Below are 18,025 nucleotides of genomic sequence, written 5' to 3' on the forward strand. Positions count from 1 at the left end.
AGCCAAAAAAACTAAGACATAAGGCAAAAAAATAATAAAAATGGAAACTGCGCAGTAAGTGATCAAGATTTTCATTTATATATAAAATTCTCATTATTTCAAATATTATAATGCTAAAACTAGATCTTAAAAACAGAAGTACAATAAATGCACTGACTGCATCTTTATCAGTGGAGTCCCCCAAAAATCCCATTTACTTTAATAAATGAATATTTATTTTTTCAATTCATCTTACATGATAGAAATTTATACTAATTAAATAAATAAAGTGTTTAAAAATAAGTTGGTGTGCTATCATATATGCCCTTTACAACGCAGAGGATCAGAACTGTACATACAAATACCACAAGCAATTAGTAATCCATAAAATAATACTGATCACAAACCTACTCCAGAACTGAGCTACAACTAATTTAATCAAATACACAGTAAATTTAAAAATTTATTAAAAAAGAAATATATTTGATGAAGATATGAAATACTCTAAAATCTCAGAGCTGAATAAATCAGACGCTGAAAATCTACGGAAAAAAGTGTAAGCAAAAACAGGAAGGAAAGAATTCAAGAGTACTGACGTGGTAAGGACTTGTTATTTCCTATAGACCAATTGCTGCCTGTAATCCAATTTATAGTGTAAACATGGAGTGTCCAGAATGGCAAATACTGACTTGGAACTGTAACTACCATTACAGCACTCATACTGCTACTGGACAATAATGAAAACTCAAGAGAATTAAAAAAAAAAAAAAAAAAAAAAAAAAAAAAAAAACAAAAAAAAAAAACCCACACCACAAAGAAAGCAGCACACCAGGGTATTTAGATACATTTTAAGGCTTAACTAACCACCTGACTTAGGGCTCTAGGCCACTCCTGCAGAGTAGGAGAGACAGAATCCAGAAAACACTAGCATGGAGTGGAGACATAAAACACAGTAGTTCTTGTCAACAGCACATTAACATTTGTTCTATGAAACCACAAAAAAAGTATACCCTGCAAAAACAAGCACTAATCGCCTGCATGGAAAACAAAACTTTTGCAGCACACATTATAAACAGAGGTATTGCAAAACTTTAAGCAATGTGGACCAGTAATCATCAGCAAAAGCTGATGAAACTTTTATGCACATATGATTATTGAAAATAATAAGCATTCATTACAGTCTTCCTATTTAAAAATGAAAATAAAAATTCCAATAAAATAAATAGCTGAAGTGTGATTGCCACTCATCTTATTTGCTGGGAAAATCTTCGTATTATGCAAACATATCTACAGTGTCCTAAACAATGGCAGAAATTAAATATATGTTGCTCCTTAAACTGGAAATCACACTTCCATGGTATAATATCCTACAGTGATATATATACACACACAAATACACGCAATTCCCATTGGTTCCATTCTATAAAGATGTTTCAGCATCCACGTATCTCACCACATGTGAATTTTCCACTTCTACTTTCACACTTTCTGGTTTTTCAGGGCTGTTTAAAAACAAAGAAGAAAATGTAAGGTCTGGCACACTTTAGGAAAGGTTAAATTTCAAGCATTTTATACTTCACAATGAACACTGAAAGTATTTACATAAGGATGCTTTTATGATGAGGCATTTCTATTATATTTTAGTAATTGTTAAAAACTATTCACTGGAACAGTACAAACTTAAAAGAGAGAAAACACCAATATCTTGTTCATAAATACCATATCCAATTGTGCTGCTTTTATTGAAACTGTTCATGCAGAACATTTTTTAAAATAATCCTTCAGCATAGCCTGAAAAGCTGTCTAGGTAAAAATACTCAAAAATACATAACAAGCAATATTACTAACACTTCTTTATTCTTGGGCAAAGAAGTCATCTGTTCACAAGAATGGGAGGACATTTCAGTCTGTTCAAAAGGGGAAGCCACACTTCCAGTAATAGCAGAGGACAGTAAGAGACCTGTGTAAGTGTCTACTTAAGTGAAGCAGAAGACCCTAATGATAAATGACACCTGAAAAAGTGACACTGTTAGGGACACAGGCACCAAACAGTCCCTAACTGAAAGACAACAAGGAATGTCCCAAGGTAGTCTGAAGTTACTAGAAGATGAAATGGAACAGCATAAGAAGGAGGATGAGTTTCAGAAGAGCTGACAAATCTGTAGCGTTGCTCTTTTAGGAAAAAAAATATAATAGAAATTAATACAAAGAGAAAAATTCTGTGTCTCCTTAGAAAATAAGTGTGTCTTGGGACTCCAGAGAGTCTGTAAAATATGACAGATGGTTGAGGTAGAAAAAAAAGGCCATATGGATCAATTCAGAAAAGGCAAAAAACCCCTAGAAATTTATCTTTTTTAAAATAAATTATTTTTAATAAATCATGCCAACCCACAAAACATGGCATCTGGAATTATAAAAGACATGCTTCCTTCAAACTGCATTAGTATTTGAATATAAATCTGAAAATAGCAGTGCCTACAGAACCATTTTTACCACAACACTTAATGTCTGTCTGTACCACCAGATGAAGACAGTTATGCAGAAAAACCTTAGTAGAACTGAAATGAGTAATTAACTGGAAATTACTTTTGAATGACCAATAGTGACACTTCTGAACACCAACAGAAAGTGCAGCAAATACCTCAAAACAGCAAGCAATTGAGTTAAGGCTCAAGAAGTCTGCCTTTCAACACTTTACAGATTAATGCAATATCAGACTGCCTTTTAAAAAGCTGGTTTCTGACACCAGTGGTTTTTATTCAATTCGTAGTTTTAGCAAGTGTCCTAGCAACATGGATTTTTTCACTGTACTAAGCTCAAGCAGGGTAGGTTATGGAATCAAAGGGAAACGTCTTATAGCGAAACATAACAAATAGATCGAATAATGAATACAAGGCTAAGCACAATAAAAACTACTGCAAACTGGTCAGAAGCCTGATTTGCTAGTATTGCATATATCTTCATACTAACTTAACCTAGTCAGGAAATAGCAAAGTGAGAGATGAAATTGTACTAACTTATAACTGCCTGAACACCAAATCTAAACATTTTAATTCTTCTGGAAAAAGAATTACAGGCCTGTATATCTTCAAGCCTTATACACCCAATGGCTATCATATAATGCAATAGAATCATCCACAAATTCTGTAATGGGCTTCTGAGAATTTAGCAAGAGAGAAAAAACCTATTAAGTAAGGAGGGTATACTGACACACATCTCTCTTATCTCTTTAATACCTCTATTATTTGTCATCTTGATGGTCTTGCTTGTGTGGTACTCAAGTTTTTGAAATATTTTAATTAAACGTGTTTAACATTTTAAAAATGTTTAAACAATACAGCCTAGACATTTGCTGGAAATGGTGCCTGTACTGATGAGTCTCTTAAGCTTTTCCTCCTACAATACACCTTAAAACTCTTCCTCTGTCTCCTTTACCCTTGTGACTGACCTGCTGTCTGGCCAAAACAAAGTATATTTCCATGCCTAGTTTGGAGCAATGCATGTGGTGAACAGACAGATGGTATACAAGTGCTAAGTCATTGCTGGTGTTCCCAACAGTACCTGAAGATGGCCTGGACAGAGCCATAAACAGAGTAGGAACACTCCAGCCTTGTACAGAACATGAACGTTCCCTCCTCACCATGAATACTTTCACTGAAATGCAATTTTATACAAAACCTGACAATTCTGTATCTCCGAAGTATGTCTTCCTCTGACAGAAGTGGCTGGAAGGGATCAACCAACAGAAGATGCACGCAATAGACAATGGGACTGCTTAGGTTTAGTTTCCTGAGGCAAATATGCCTATTCTGAGGCAAACTATGCCTTTCCTACATAAAAACTACTAAGCTGCATGGATGTGGAGCAGTCCACAGGTGCCAGTCCCTATAAACTACAAGCCTTTCTGGAAGTTGGGGATATTCTGCATAAAAATTCATGTTTTGGCTTGTTTCCCTAGATAGATGCAGCCAGACAGGGAAGAAATTAGGACAGAACAGCAGAATGATTCATCACACTCAGACTTTGTTCTTTGATGGGAAGCTCACAGAAAAGAAAGGCTACTGGCCAGCGCTGAAGATGCATATCAGCTTACAGGCAATGTTCACAGCCCTGAGGACTCCTGATCTGTCCATTTCATATTCAGTGAAGACAGTATTTGAGACAGGTTTAATTTTTAGATATTAAAAATGAGTTGAGGAAAAGCAATCCAAGCAACACACTCACCCACAAAAACAGGGGAGATCCTAGGGCAGTAAAAAGCAACAATGAAAGTGCTGGACTCACCTTTTATTCTCAGTGGAATTTGTATTATTGAGGATCAAACCACTCCATGCTCATGTGCACTCTAGTGTTTAGAAACCCTAAACTCATCAGAGTTATAAACACTTGTATTAAGTAAATAAATAGTAATTTCAAAATTACTATTTAAAATAATACATTTATTAAAAGAGTAATAAAATAATTCCTTATAGAAACTGATAAACTTCAGAGTAAAGAGGAAAAATCAAGCTCAAATTCAAGTTCTTCTTAAGTAAGAAGTCAGTAACTCAGATTTAGAAACCACACGTACTCATTTTTTTAAGATATGTTTCAATAAATACAAGTACAGATGCTAAACACAAGATAACAGTTAGAAAAGGCATGATTAATTATAGCTACCTCAGGTTAGCTTTGGTTACTTTGGCATTCTCAGTATTCATGGCAAGAGCCTTCCACTGTGCAGTTTTGGCCATTTCGTCTGATATGTTTACAATTGAGGGATCAGTGCTAAAGAACAAACATACTTTCTGGTTAGTATTCAATTCCTTGCAACACTATTATACTTACTGTCACACATCATTTACATCAGTTGTGCCTTCTTTCAATATTTATACAGCCACAAGTTGACTTCCATCTCTCTTAAAAGTATACTTCAACAAAAACCTGAAAATTTAACTCACTAGCACTACCACAATTACATAGCATCTCAAAACAGGTTTTCACATAGGTAAGAGTAAGATATTGAGAATACTTGAGATGAAACCCATACCTAACTTCAGAAAATTATTTTGCATGCCCAGAAATAATGAACTGAATCACACTGTTGAGCTAAGGCTTTCATGAATCAGTTACTTTAAGTGGCTTCTAGGAAATAATCAAGGGCAAAAGAGAAAATGTTAATAAAATTTCAAAAGTTCAGGTGAGATTTGAAACTATTAAAAATCTAGAAATTCCAGTTTTCTTGACAGGTACAGTTTTTTTCCTTGAAAGCCTTATCAGATGTTTTTCAAGGTTCTTTTGCCAGACCACCCCTCTCCCAAGTGCTGCAGAAGGTAAGTTTACCCTCACAGATGTTAAGTTTTTAAAGCCTATTTCCACTTTTGTCCTCCACAGAGTTACATGTTACAGTTACAGCAGACTTAGGTGTTTGCCTGTTTTCTGTTCTGCTACATATTTAACTTCAGAATGTACCGCAGGTCATCTGTTAGTTTTTCAAATGGCAGAAGAAACTTTCAAAGCCATTTTTCCTCAGGGATCCCCACAAGACATATTAGGTAGCAGAACACATAGGAAACACATGCACACAGTTGATGAAATCACAGCTCTACTGTGAGAGCAATTAGCAACTCAAATGTTTTTTTTAAAAAGCTTTAGCATTTTCATTTGAGTTGCTTACATCTGATTAAGCCTGCTCTCAGAATAGACAACAGCACTCCACAGGAATATCTGTCTAATCCAAATTTCTGACTGTTCCAAACTCTCATGAGGGCATACCTGGTACTACTCTAGATCGATAGGAAGGCCAACTTTTAACCTAGGAACCCTTAGTATTAGAGAAGAAAAGAAAACCTGTAAGCTATTTATCTGTCACATATTCAGGTTGTGTTGGAACAGTGGAGAACACCTGACAACTAACTCAGCTAAATACAGCCCCACTAAGGCAAACACCAACTGAGACAAAATGCCTACCAAAGCTGAAAGAATTTCCATGACTGAAATTCCAGTACTTCCTTTTCTGGAAAAGGACCTATTACATTTATGTGCAGAAAATAGCCCTTTAAAGTAAAAATGATTTCCTGTAAAAGGGTTTTATTGTACCACAGAAATGACGACTTTAGCCTTTGCTTAGGTAAACCAGTAATTGCACACTTAGATTTCTTCTGAAAATCCCAAGTGGCTGGCAAACACATGGCTCAACTGATGCTATTAGTTGCTTAATGCTCAGTATTTCATGCACAGTAGCACACAAATATTCCATAGAAACTGACCAAGAACGCTTCTTCGCCTTTAGTACAGCTGGTCGAAACTGAGTCATCTGATCTGTTCAAGATGGTCATGTAAATTTATAATTAAGATACAGTTTTAAAGAACAATGCAATATAAAAATACTGATGTGTAGCACCATGAGATATATCTTCGTATTTCCTAATCATGGCTAAGTTCCCAGTTTGGGGCAAAAAATTATTTCAACTCATACACAACCAACTTACTGTAAAGCAAATTACAGCCTCTCATAAAAGAACTTTTAAACAGACACATTGTTTTATACCTGTATTTCAGGGATTTTACAGGAAAATCCAGATTTGCTTCTCCATATGCAAGGTGTACACTGTCATTGTCTGAAAACATTCTCTCTGCTTCCTGTAAATTCCAAGTAAGAAGTCTGTAAAATTACTCACAAAGCAGAAACCACAGTAGTATCTCAAGTAATTCAGTTATTATCTCAAGTTATATGACAGGTGCTCCAGAGGGGTAAGAGGCACTTCCATGTAGGTACCACAGCTGAATGCAGAGCTTATGAACTTTCCTCTTGGAAGTGTTTTATTAAGGCAGGGGACATGGGAGACTGGGGAAGGAGGATGTTGTTAAAAGCTTGGCAAGGAATTCATCTAGGTGGTGTACAGCAAGGCAGGACTTATATGGAGAAGTTACAGAAGCTATCTTACTGTATTATTGTTAACTAGCATTTGTGCTTTATGACAGCTCCACAAACATACATAAGCAAAATGTCCTGATATTATGAACACTTTTGTGACGAATTTAAGCAGAATAAAGAAATCCTATTCCACCACTTCCCTCTCCCTCTTTCTTTCTTGCTCTCTGTTTTCTTTCCTTCTAATCTGATGAAACACAAAAAACCCAACATTTTTGTGCTAAAAGCTGCTTCTTTCGACTTTGCTTTTGATCACAATAAGAAAAATTTTGATCACAAATAAGAATCATAGTTCATAAAGCATAATTGAAACAGTGACTTAATTCCTTAACCACCAGCAACAGTTCCTCTAGTAAAGAATTTCACCTAATTAGGGAACATTTTCAAAATGTGTATCTGGTACATAAAGTCATATGTTCACATAAAATTCTTTTAAATTGCACTAAGTGTTTCCTAGAAATTTACAATATGCTCAGTTTGATTGTTTTCACACTTACTTCTTTTTCTTTTATCTTTTTATCATCTTCTGTCTTCTTTTTACTTTCTGGCATAAGATCATCAAGCCAGCTAAGCTCTTTTTTGGTGAAACATAAATCCATGAGCTTGCGAATGAACACTAATGCTAGAACCTAAAGGGAACCACAGACAAAATACTTAGTATTAAACTATTCAAATGAACAGAAATGCACACACATTTTCAGTACACTGAGAATCTGTAACTGAAGCCCTTTTTTCTAGTACTAGACTTTATCTTACCCCAAAGCTAAATCATTTCCATTCTCAATAGCTATTCACAACTGAATTGCTTGTTTTAAGGAAATGAGAAATCTTTGTGTTTCAAAAGTGAAGAGCTTGTACTACAGGGGATTTTTGTTTCTTTCCCACTCCCTTCTTTCTTAAAGGCAGCAAACATCATCTGAAGACACCCTGAATAGTATGAGTAGTCTTGTACAAAAACTATTATTCTGGCAAAACAGAAAACTTACCATCATAGGGAAAACAACAGCAGCTGCAGAGGCTTTAATCACCCACAACAGAACTAGACAAGTGAGCTGAACAACTGTAAAGATATGGACCTTCCAGAGTGGCACATAACGTAGATAAATCAAGTCAGGCTGATGTTTGGCAGGCATTCCAAACAGTTTTATACGGTCAAAAAACTGCATGGAAAATAAAATTATACTTCAGTTAATTATTTCTTGCCTCTCCAGAAGAAAATAAACATTTTTAGGCGACTACAGAAATGTTAGATAATCCCCCCATGAAATACTAATTAAAGACAATGAACATTCAAGGGGGTGGAACTGGGGGATGTTTTGCAACTGTCCCCCACCCTCACCAACAGAAAAAATTCCAGAATATTTCAGAAAATTTGTTTCTTAGCTTCACTACTGAAAGAATAAATAAAAAAGAACTGACAAGTGAAGACACAATATTGTAAGAACAAATGTCTGAACATCACACTCAGGAAATTACCCTACATGCTGCTGAGACAATATGGAACAACTTTATTCAACAACTAAAATGTGGCTCACAGTGTGAGGTGTTAGAGTTTCCATTTCATTCAGCGTTAAACAAAAGCTCATTATAATCAGACTTTACCTGAATGCCTTTTAATGAAGATACTCCCATGTAAAGAAAGACACCATACAGAACTGGCATTGGAATAAACTAGGGAGGAAAAGACACCCACAGTTAAAAGTTGAATCAACATGACATAAGAGAACAGTCAATAGCAGCAAAAAAGAATATTTATTTAAAAGAATATATATTTATCATTGAGCAGCAAAAACATCTAGAACTAACAAGGCTATCATTAGGATAAAGAAGTAGTTCTGCCTTGAGTGCAAATTCACTCAATTTTTTAGGTTTCAACCAAAATTTCTATTCATGGTAAGTATACTGCTTTACATTGCTATTTGATAGGAACTGGGTCAAGATTACTGTATTCTGTACAACTTCATGAAGTTGCCACATTAAGTTTTACCTTTGAACACTTGCATATCTGGAGCAGACAATACAAAAACTTCAGCATACCAACTGAGCTATGAACATCTGCTAATAGTTCACAGCTAAGTTTTGCTCCAGTAAGAAGACCAATTTAAAGCATTTTAAAGATAATACTTATAATAAATCAAATTGTAATATATAATAGTTTATATAATTTTGTACAGTGTGATTTTACTTTTTTTTATATAAATTAAAGCTTACTAAGATAACAAAGTTGTCCACTGATCTCAGTGGCAATTGCATCAAACCTCTGCAGTGATGCCTTCTTTGCTCCTGAATTCATTAAGCTTCCAAGTGAAGGACAGCCAAGATACAATGTGAGATCTTAATAAAAACCACTGCTATCAAGACTGAACAAAAACCTTTATTTAAACAATGTGAGATAAAACTATGCCTTAGGGATTCATTATTGCATGTGTGTGTGTGTATGTGTGACTAGTGTCTTCACTGTAAGTTCTGTAATTTGATATAGTATCTTCTACTGCATTAAATCAGTATAAATCCACACATGGAACAAAAGCATAGCAACTGACAGATGTAAGGCTTTGTTCTCCTTACTTCTTTTGAACAATATCAGTCATTCACACTGAAAAAGAAAAACATTTCTTAAAGAGCAAAGAGTAATAATTCCATTCCTATTACCTTGGGTCCATAAAAAATAAAGTATTAATTTCTAAGAATAAAAAGTTAAAATATGGGGTTTAAAACACTTTGCTTCAGCAACTAGAACTTCTGGTTTTTGCTTTTGAGCAACAATAAATCTATTTCAGTATTTCTGCTTTCGATTCTGATTATTCGCATTATACAGCTGAGCTCTTGGTAAATTTTTAATGAGAGATTGTAAAATCTGAATACTTATATTTAGTAACTGCTATGGCCTTATTCTTTTCAGACCTTTACATTCTTTAATAGGCATACAAGTGGTCAATTATTTAAAATTTATAATACATAACTACTTATTAAAGTATAGCTGTATGTTTACTGGATTACCCTTTCCCATTATCTAAATTTGAGAAGCTGCATTTCTTATGGAATTACTTGAGATCTTTGTTTAAACAAACTTTTACAAAGTTCTTTAGAAATATCAGCAGTTATGCAATATCTGCATTTCTGGCAGCAAAAAGATAGTTCTTTCATTTCTCTTTTTAACTACTGGATTTGAAACAACAAAGCAAAAGTTGAACAGATTTTAATAAAATCTGAACTGAGTTATTTTCTTCCAACAGAGTCTCTGAAAGGTCACTAGGGATATAAATTAAGAGATCAATTGTAATCTGATGCTGTGACACAACCTGCAAAATCACCATTACACTGTGATGATGCATAAAATAATCTTGACACCCAAAAAGCCAAATGAAATTTTTCATATGCTGAAGAACAAGAAGTGAAAAATGTAATTTCTCCCTTTTAAAGCAATGTTTCTGTTCCTTCTGCTACACTATATTACTTCTGCTCAAGTAACTTTACTTCTTTATCACACTCCTTTTCTCTCTCCATTTACCCACTCACATAAAAACTGCGCGTTTTAGGTAACATGAACTCAAGAAACTAAAAAAGAGCTGGCAAGAAAATCAGGTAACACAGGAAAAGGTTGCTTTCTTCACTACTCACTACATTCCCAGCTTTCTCAGATTTCATTTTCTTGTATCCTTCCATATTGTGTCTATTCAACTAACATCTGTTGCTAAAAAAGCAATTTGAGAATGAGTCCAGGTATATCTTACTTAACACAACTTTCTCCCATTATGAAATGCTAAATCACAACATCAAAATCATAAAGAAAGTATTTTGGGAAAACTCTCTTTTACCTTTAACACAGAGGTCATGGACACTGACATCCCCATCAGCACAAAAATCATCAATCCTGTCACTCGCTGCTCCCGAATTCCCAAAAACTTTGGTTGCTCTCCTGGTGCTGAGCATTGAGATTCAACTTTCAGGCTGTTAACATGACTTATAGACAGGACAGTTGCAGCAACAAACCACGGTAAGCCCATGAGAGAACATATTCCCAACATAATACCAACCATGAGCAGATCAAGATGATAACCACAGCCTTTCTGTAAAATTAAGCAAACAAATAACTTGATATTTCTATTTATATGATATCATATTTCTAACTCAGCAGGTGAATAACCTACAACTACAAAAGTCAGATACTTTGAGAGTGTCTGCAAAATTTTTTCTTCATTAGTCAATTTATATTTAGCAGCTGATGGGTCATTTCAAAATTTGCAAAATGAATTTGATTTTAAGTAAATCCGACTTACACAACATTAGACTTCTGTAAAAATCACTTTTACCTTCAGTTTATGCTCTTTCCTATTTATAATAACAGCTGTTATTTGTTGATCCATGAAAATGAGAATGGTACAGAGTAAAGCAGGAAGAGCAGCAATCAGGAGTGTCCACCAAGGATTGCCTCCAAGAGGATCTATGAACCATCCTCGGTCTTTTCGGGTGGGCTGGAAAAAAAAAAAAAAAAACAACCCATCAACAATGAGAATTAAATTACTAAAATAGAATGCAGACCTTTTCACTACAAACAGCTTCAATGAACAACGGATCAGTCTCTCTTAAGTATATATTTAGGTTGTTTTCCAATGGCTTTGAACAACAGACTGATTTAGCTGTCACTGGTGAACATGACATTTATATGGAAAAAATTAAAACAAATCCATTCAATTCCTTCATTTTGTACATTTGCACAAAAGAATGCTTCCCTTTCACAGTAATAATACAAAACATAATTTCTTCTGTCAGATGAGTCATCCAAAACAGAAAACAGAAACTACTTGATCAACTAGACGGTTATCAAAAGAGAGAAAATTCTATTTCTATACAACTCAGTTGTTCTATTGTTTATAAAACTGCAAGCATTTTAAGAGTTAAGTTTTTCAAAAGGTTTTGTTTCTTACTTCAAACTTCTCTGGAACATTCAGCTTAGGAGAAGGTATTCCTACAAGATAGTCAATCACAACCATGATTACTATGGTCAGAAATACTGCGAAGTCACTGATGGTGGAACGCACCTATAAAGAAAAGACTTGTGTTAAGTCTTGTTTTTTCACTATTATAATTTGAATTTGTAGAAAGATGATTTTCTCTCCCATAAAAAGTGGAATTTATTTATATTATACTACACCACTGAACATTATCCATTTTTTCTTGTTACTTTAAAATTTAAGCTGCCTACCAGCATAGTATGAAGTTGCAGAAGACAATTATTTCATACCACCGTTCTCTCATTTAAAAGTGGTCTACTGCCAGAGGAAAAATTACTGCAAACAACTCCATCATCTTTCTCTCCCCTCAATCCCATTAGGAGGCTTAGCCATCACAGCTGTCCTTGGTACCTCAGGTCAGTAATATTCATACATTTCAAGTTTTAATCGATAGGACGCAGATAATTTGCAATACATTCATATTACCAAAAATAACTTTATTAAACAATAGGAAGACATTGCAGGGATGAGCTGAGGTTTATAGCAGATCTAACCACTTCATTTTGCCTAGCAGAAGTTACATAAATCAGTCTGAGAAGAATCATCAAATTAAGATCTATTAGAAATGGTAATCCCCTGAGGAACTACTTAAAACCCAAAACATCAGTAACCTGGGGAAAGCAAATAATTGTTTTGTATGGGTAGGTGAGGAAAAGATCAGCAATACTGTCTCTACTAATGGTAACTGGCAATACTGATTAATGTTGGGAGATGGACTGCTTAGGTCTTTGAAACTTTAGAATGTCTTGTTGTAACTCTTAAACAATACAGAATAAGCACTGAATTTTCTGCAGATGATTTCTTTCCTCAAATGTCCAAAATTTTGTAATTATTAGCTGACTTTTGAGTTTTAATTTCCTTCCCTGTTTTAAAAGAAACCTCTCAAGATAGAATTCAACTGCATTAAATTATACCAAGGTATCTATTACAAGGTAAAAATAGTCTGGTCTCTAATCAGAATTACCTTAGTTGGGAAATAGCGTTTGGTCTTGAATTTCTTAAGGAAAGAGGAGAGGAAAAATGTTGCAAAAAATAGTATGACAGACCAAAAGAGAACATCTGGAATATATGGTCCATGATGGCCACAAGCTGATCCACGAAACACACCATGATGTTCTAAACACTCCTGCAATGAGAAAAACTCTTCATATGTCTAGGTTTTATTCATTCACTATATTCAACCAATCTGCCAACTTTTCTGTATAAAACACACTTGAGAATGTTCATAATTCCAAAATTTCTTTCCTTTACCACTACCTCACCCTGAAAAAGCCAGACATGCGTGCTGTCTGTTCCAGAAAAGCCACAGTAGCCACCACTGATTATTTCAGGATATGCACATACACACACAGACACATACACATAGCTTTCAGATACTCACAGAAACTGTAAGGTTACTCCATGCTATATCTTCCCTAGACTTATTCATACTCCTCCACACACGCAATGTTTCATTGCTTGGCTTCTCAGGCTCAGAACACACACATCTGAAGGGAAGAAGAAAAGTCCACATGCTTTTAAGCTGTATGTCCTGAATTGCAGCAATTTGAAGTAAATTCAAAAATCCCAAAGAGTTTAAACCAGAGTTTATCTCAAACTGCTATGGAAGAAGCAGAGTACAAGGCTTTTCCTTACATCGTGTGACCTAGGACTATTGAGAGGTTGAGGGAAATGAAGAATCAGATCACCCTCAAGTAAGACACCACATTTGAATACGCCGTGAGCTAACTGAAGCTATAAATGCTTACAGTGCTCAGCTTCAAAGCAACTGTATTCATACTTCTTAGCAATATTTTTGTAGTAAAATTTAAGTAAAAATGCCCCTCCCTATTGCAGCATTTTACAAACTTGCACTGCAGAATCCTTTCTGTCAGACAGGCTGACAGAAGTATGCATCAGATTAAAAAAACCCCAAAACCCAACAGACTGAATATTGATTTAATGGGATGTTTTCAAATAAACCTATTCAAGTACACCAACTGGTGAGCTTAAGGTGTAAACATTTATGCAGAAGAGGAGAAAGAGGTAATAAGAAAGAAGTAAGTCTTGTTTTTCTACAAGATTCACTAAAGACACTGAAAAAAACCCCAATGAACCATGGAAGGGCAAATCTACATCCTAGTGGTGTGAAGTTAAAGAAGGAAAAAACATTAAATGTGCGTGAGCAAAGAGAACCTAGGTTTGCAAAGCACAATGTTTGTAGAATCTAAAAAGTACCAAGCAAAAAAATTTTCTTTTGTTCACTGAATTCTAAAGTAACAGCAAAAGGAAATTGGGAAGGAGTGGAAAGCAGTAACTCCTATAAAGTAGCTGCCAACACAGAGTCATTGGAAGAGAAAGGAATTGCAACAATCAGCATGATGAGATAAATCATCATTAGTTGTTGGTCAAGGCACCAACCTGAACAAGCATGCTGAAGAAAGACTTGACAAATTTCTCAACAAAGGCAATGAGGATAAAGTATGCCACCAAGTAGATAAGCAGAAGTCCAGAAAAAGAAAGAAAAAAACCACATCCAGAGAAAATGTAAGAGTATTTGAGATTGTTTTGTGGCTCAATTAACTGAACATGCTTATTCTGCACCCTTTTCCCCACTGGGGGTTGTAGAGTGGGGAGAAAAGGAAAATGAAAGAAGAAAGCAATTGTGAACAGCTGGGTCTCCTACAGTTTTGTGAGAGGAAAAAAAAAAAAAAAAAAAAAAAAGGCAAGACAAACCCAAGCTGAACACATTGTGGCACATCGAAAAGCACAGAGCTAAACCAAATTAAAATCCCACCTTCCCATCTCCACCCTCATAGCCTGCCTGTGGCAAAACACAGTCAGGTGGCAAGTGCCAGAAGACCTACAGTACAGTTTCTGCCATATCAGTGGATTTAACATGCCCCACACAGAAGTCCAGTGAGGACCAGAGCCACTGAAACAGAAGGATGAGCAGCCAGTACAAATGTAAAAATAAGGAAATTAAGTGTCCTTTCACAGCCCACTCCTGGCAATGTGGCCTAGTCTTAGCTGCTGTTAAGACAGGAAAGTGAGTGTAAATGTCAACTGTGAACAGAATACAAGAAGCAATCTGACAGGGTGGTTGTCCTTTACCCCTGAAACAAAGTACTGAAGAAGCACTGAAGGATTGTAAAACTGAGCAGAGATCTTGGAGGGGAAACACAGTAGTCCAAACCTGATCTGACAATGTTAGAAGTCACCCTGTGTGCAAGATGATCACTGTCTTGACCAGGCAGAGCAGCTGCCCAGCAGGACAGTGAGTATTCTGCTCTCCAGCTAGGGAATGACTGCCCTAGCTATCCCTGGGTGCACTGACATGACCTTGTTGGGGTCCCTTACCCTGTGACCACACAGGTACAACTAAAACTGGAAGATGCACACCTCTAACAGAAGAGGAGCACTAGCATTTAAAATATTTCATTTAAACTATGAGAAATGAGCAGTTTTCTCTGAGCAACAGTGAGCAGGATACCCATCTGGCAGATGCGAGCTGGTAACCCAACTCATCCTATTTTCATTAAACTATACTTCCTAGAAGTAGGAAGGCAGAAGTCCTGTTCTGACATTTAGTAAAGCTTAATTAAAGCAGGCTTTGTCACAGCCCCTTATCCCTTCCAACTATCCATAGCTAACACAGAAAATTCAATTCCACAGCATCCTGAATAGAATATTTTGAGCTTTCTCAAGCCCATACCACCCCTCGCATTCCTCCTACCCTTCCTGAAGTTGCACCCACTGCCATTTAGTAAACAATATGTCTCTCTATATGTTCCTATTTATTTTATAGAAACTTGGTACTTACGAATATGAAGTCAGTTTATTCAAATCATTATGCATATTGAAGGCATACACTTCTCCCAGATGAACAAGCTTTTCCAATGCCTCATAAATAAATATGATGCATATGAGAGCTGCAAAAGCTTCCTCAGTAAACCGAGTGATGTAGCACACGAGGCTGCTGGCATCTGTGGCTACAAGCACGATGCATAGAAATGCAGTCCACAGACCAATGCTACTTCGCAGGGAGAGGTAGGAAAGACCATAATCCCTGCATGAAGAAAGAAACAAAAAACATTAACTGAGCCAAAACTCACCTGTACTACCATTTTTCATTCTATTTGAAAAGATACTGAGGCCAAGCTTTACAGGTATTCAGCACTTTTCTCATGCTTGGTATTAGCTCTGAAAGAAGCAGATTTTTTTTTTTTTGTCTCATCTCCCACCAAAGCAAAGCAACACTGCAAGGTGTTTCTAGGATTGACATTGCAACTACCTAGCTTGGGAAGCATCATGGGGATGGATCTCTCCAGAACTACCCAGCTGGTTTCTCCTAGAGGGCAGATCGATCTCTGCTTACCCCTGTGGAAGCAAAGCCAACAACTTCACACAGTCAGAATATAACTTAAATTTAAGTCCTTGCCACTTCTTATCACTGTTTTTTTCATTCAGGTTTGCCAGTGCCTCAAAGCTTTACCAAATCATATCAATTTCTCAGTCTCTTGCTACCGTATTTATCTTCATGGGCATACACATTTACTGCACATCTGTTTTCAATTACAGCTATTTTAACAGGCTAGAATGTTAAAAAGTGTGTAATGCCAGTATAAACATCACTTACCTGCAAAATTTAAATAATATTTTTTCAAATACTAGAACTGGTCCGGTGCTTCCCAAGATAGTAAGAGGTTGCCCAGCAAAGAGAGAATAGGCAATCCCAGTTAATGAGGCTCCAAAGAGAGACTCTATTGCACTCTGTTTGGGGGAAAAAAACCTGCTGTAACTTTGCTGCCTTTCAGGTTAGCATTTAGCATCATATCTTCATAAAAACAGGTTTAAGATGCATTAACTTAGAAATAAGACAAGATGTAAACACATTGCAATTAATATCCACGTTTGAGACAAGAATAACTTAACACAGCTTTGCAATAACAATACCATGAACAAGATTTTGAAAACTTCACCCCTGAGGAACATAAAGACATTCAAAACCATAAGAACAAGTTACTAGTCCTGCTAGCTCTGGAGGAAAAGTATATCAACAATTATACAAATTAAAAAAAAAAATCAAAAAACAAACAAGCAAAAAAGAAAACAGTTACTCAATATGTTGTTTACAGAAAGAATTAATGGTCTCTGTAAAGAAAATAGATATTTATATTGCAGCATACCTACAGTGTGCCATATCAAACCTGCATCAGTCAACCAAGCATTACAAAAAAAAAAAAAAAAAACAGACAGGCAAAGGTGCAGGGGAAGTTACTGAAGAATATTGGTTTATGTATACATGACACCAAAAATTGATGAGCAGTAAACCAATGTCCCACCTGGTAATGCATTTCTTTTCAAGGAATTAAGGTATCTACTTCAGTTGTTGATTTAAATGTTTCCCTATAATATTTTCTGCCAAAAATACCCAGTTACAATGCATCTCAAAAGAGAGAGGCCAGAATTTTAAATACTAAAATTATATTAAATTTATTTGAAAATAGTTAATTACACCACCTGCTACTACAAGAAGTCATGGATTACAGATTCCTGTAATGGAATTATAGTGTTCCTTGTGGAACTTTTAAGCATTTGCTATTTTGAAATTATGCAAGCCTAAGAAAACAGAATTGTGCAAACTTGAGCTCCAATTCAGGAAAGCATCTGAAAATTGTCAAAATGATTTGCTGAACTGGGGCTACTAAAAATGAAAATGAGTCCTTTGTTCATAACATTAGGAAAAAAATATAGTTCCAGTCTCTTGTTCTATTACCTTTGAACTAGTGTTTTTGGTTAGTCAATGCATTAACCTTGGGGTTCTCAGTCAGGGTGGCAGGGACAGGAGCACTGTGGAGGTGATGGCCTCTGAGAATGCGAGGGAAGGTTTCAAAGACAAACTGTGTACCTTACAATGTCAGCTACTGTGCTTGAACATGTGTGTGCAGTAACTAAATGTTTTATTCAATGATGCACACCAAGTATCTGAAGGCAGGAACAAACCCGCAAACAATTCCAGATAGCTAAAAGAAAGAAGGTGTTTGAGAATCAAGCTTTGAAAGGAGGGCACTTTCATTATTATACATGCTGTACATTCAAAATTTAATCATTCCTACATTTACAGTGGCAAAACCAG

General features: G+C 35.7%; 1 protein-coding gene across 4 annotated transcripts in view; it reads right to left on the reverse strand.

The window, feature by feature from the left end:
- Positions 1-794: 794 nt before the first annotated feature.
- Positions 795-18,025, reverse strand: part of SLC4A7 (solute carrier family 4 member 7) — an 87,645-nt gene continuing 70,414 nt past the window's right edge. For 3 of the 4 annotated variants that reach the window (XM_066320094.1, XM_066320119.1, XM_066320103.1), the window contains 13 exons: positions 16,526-16,659; positions 15,710-15,955; positions 13,289-13,394; positions 12,872-13,033; positions 11,821-11,934; positions 11,206-11,367; positions 10,711-10,962; positions 8,495-8,563; positions 7,879-8,052; positions 7,390-7,521; positions 6,509-6,600; positions 4,639-4,746; positions 795-1,481 (listed from right to left, as the gene is read on the reverse strand). In XM_066320094.1, the coding sequence (XP_066176191.1) occupies positions 1,400-1,481; positions 4,639-4,746; positions 6,509-6,600; positions 7,390-7,521; positions 7,879-8,052; positions 8,495-8,563; positions 10,711-10,962; positions 11,206-11,367; positions 11,821-11,934; positions 12,872-13,033; positions 13,289-13,394; positions 15,710-15,955; positions 16,526-16,659 (1,833 nt within the window). In that variant the 3' untranslated portion in view covers positions 795-1,399. Of the gene's footprint in view, positions 1,482-4,638; positions 4,747-6,227; positions 6,280-6,508; positions 6,601-7,389; positions 7,522-7,878; positions 8,053-8,494; positions 8,564-10,710; positions 10,963-11,205; positions 11,368-11,820; positions 11,935-12,871; positions 13,034-13,288; positions 13,395-15,709; positions 15,956-16,525; positions 16,660-18,025 lie in introns of all 4 variants that reach the window. The other variant, XM_066320112.1, reaches the window with a different exon arrangement.

Source organism: Sylvia atricapilla, chromosome 1 (assembly GCF_009819655.1).
Source record: "Sylvia atricapilla isolate bSylAtr1 chromosome 1, bSylAtr1.pri, whole genome shotgun sequence".
Taxonomy (NCBI): domain Eukaryota; kingdom Metazoa; phylum Chordata; class Aves; order Passeriformes; family Sylviidae; genus Sylvia; species Sylvia atricapilla.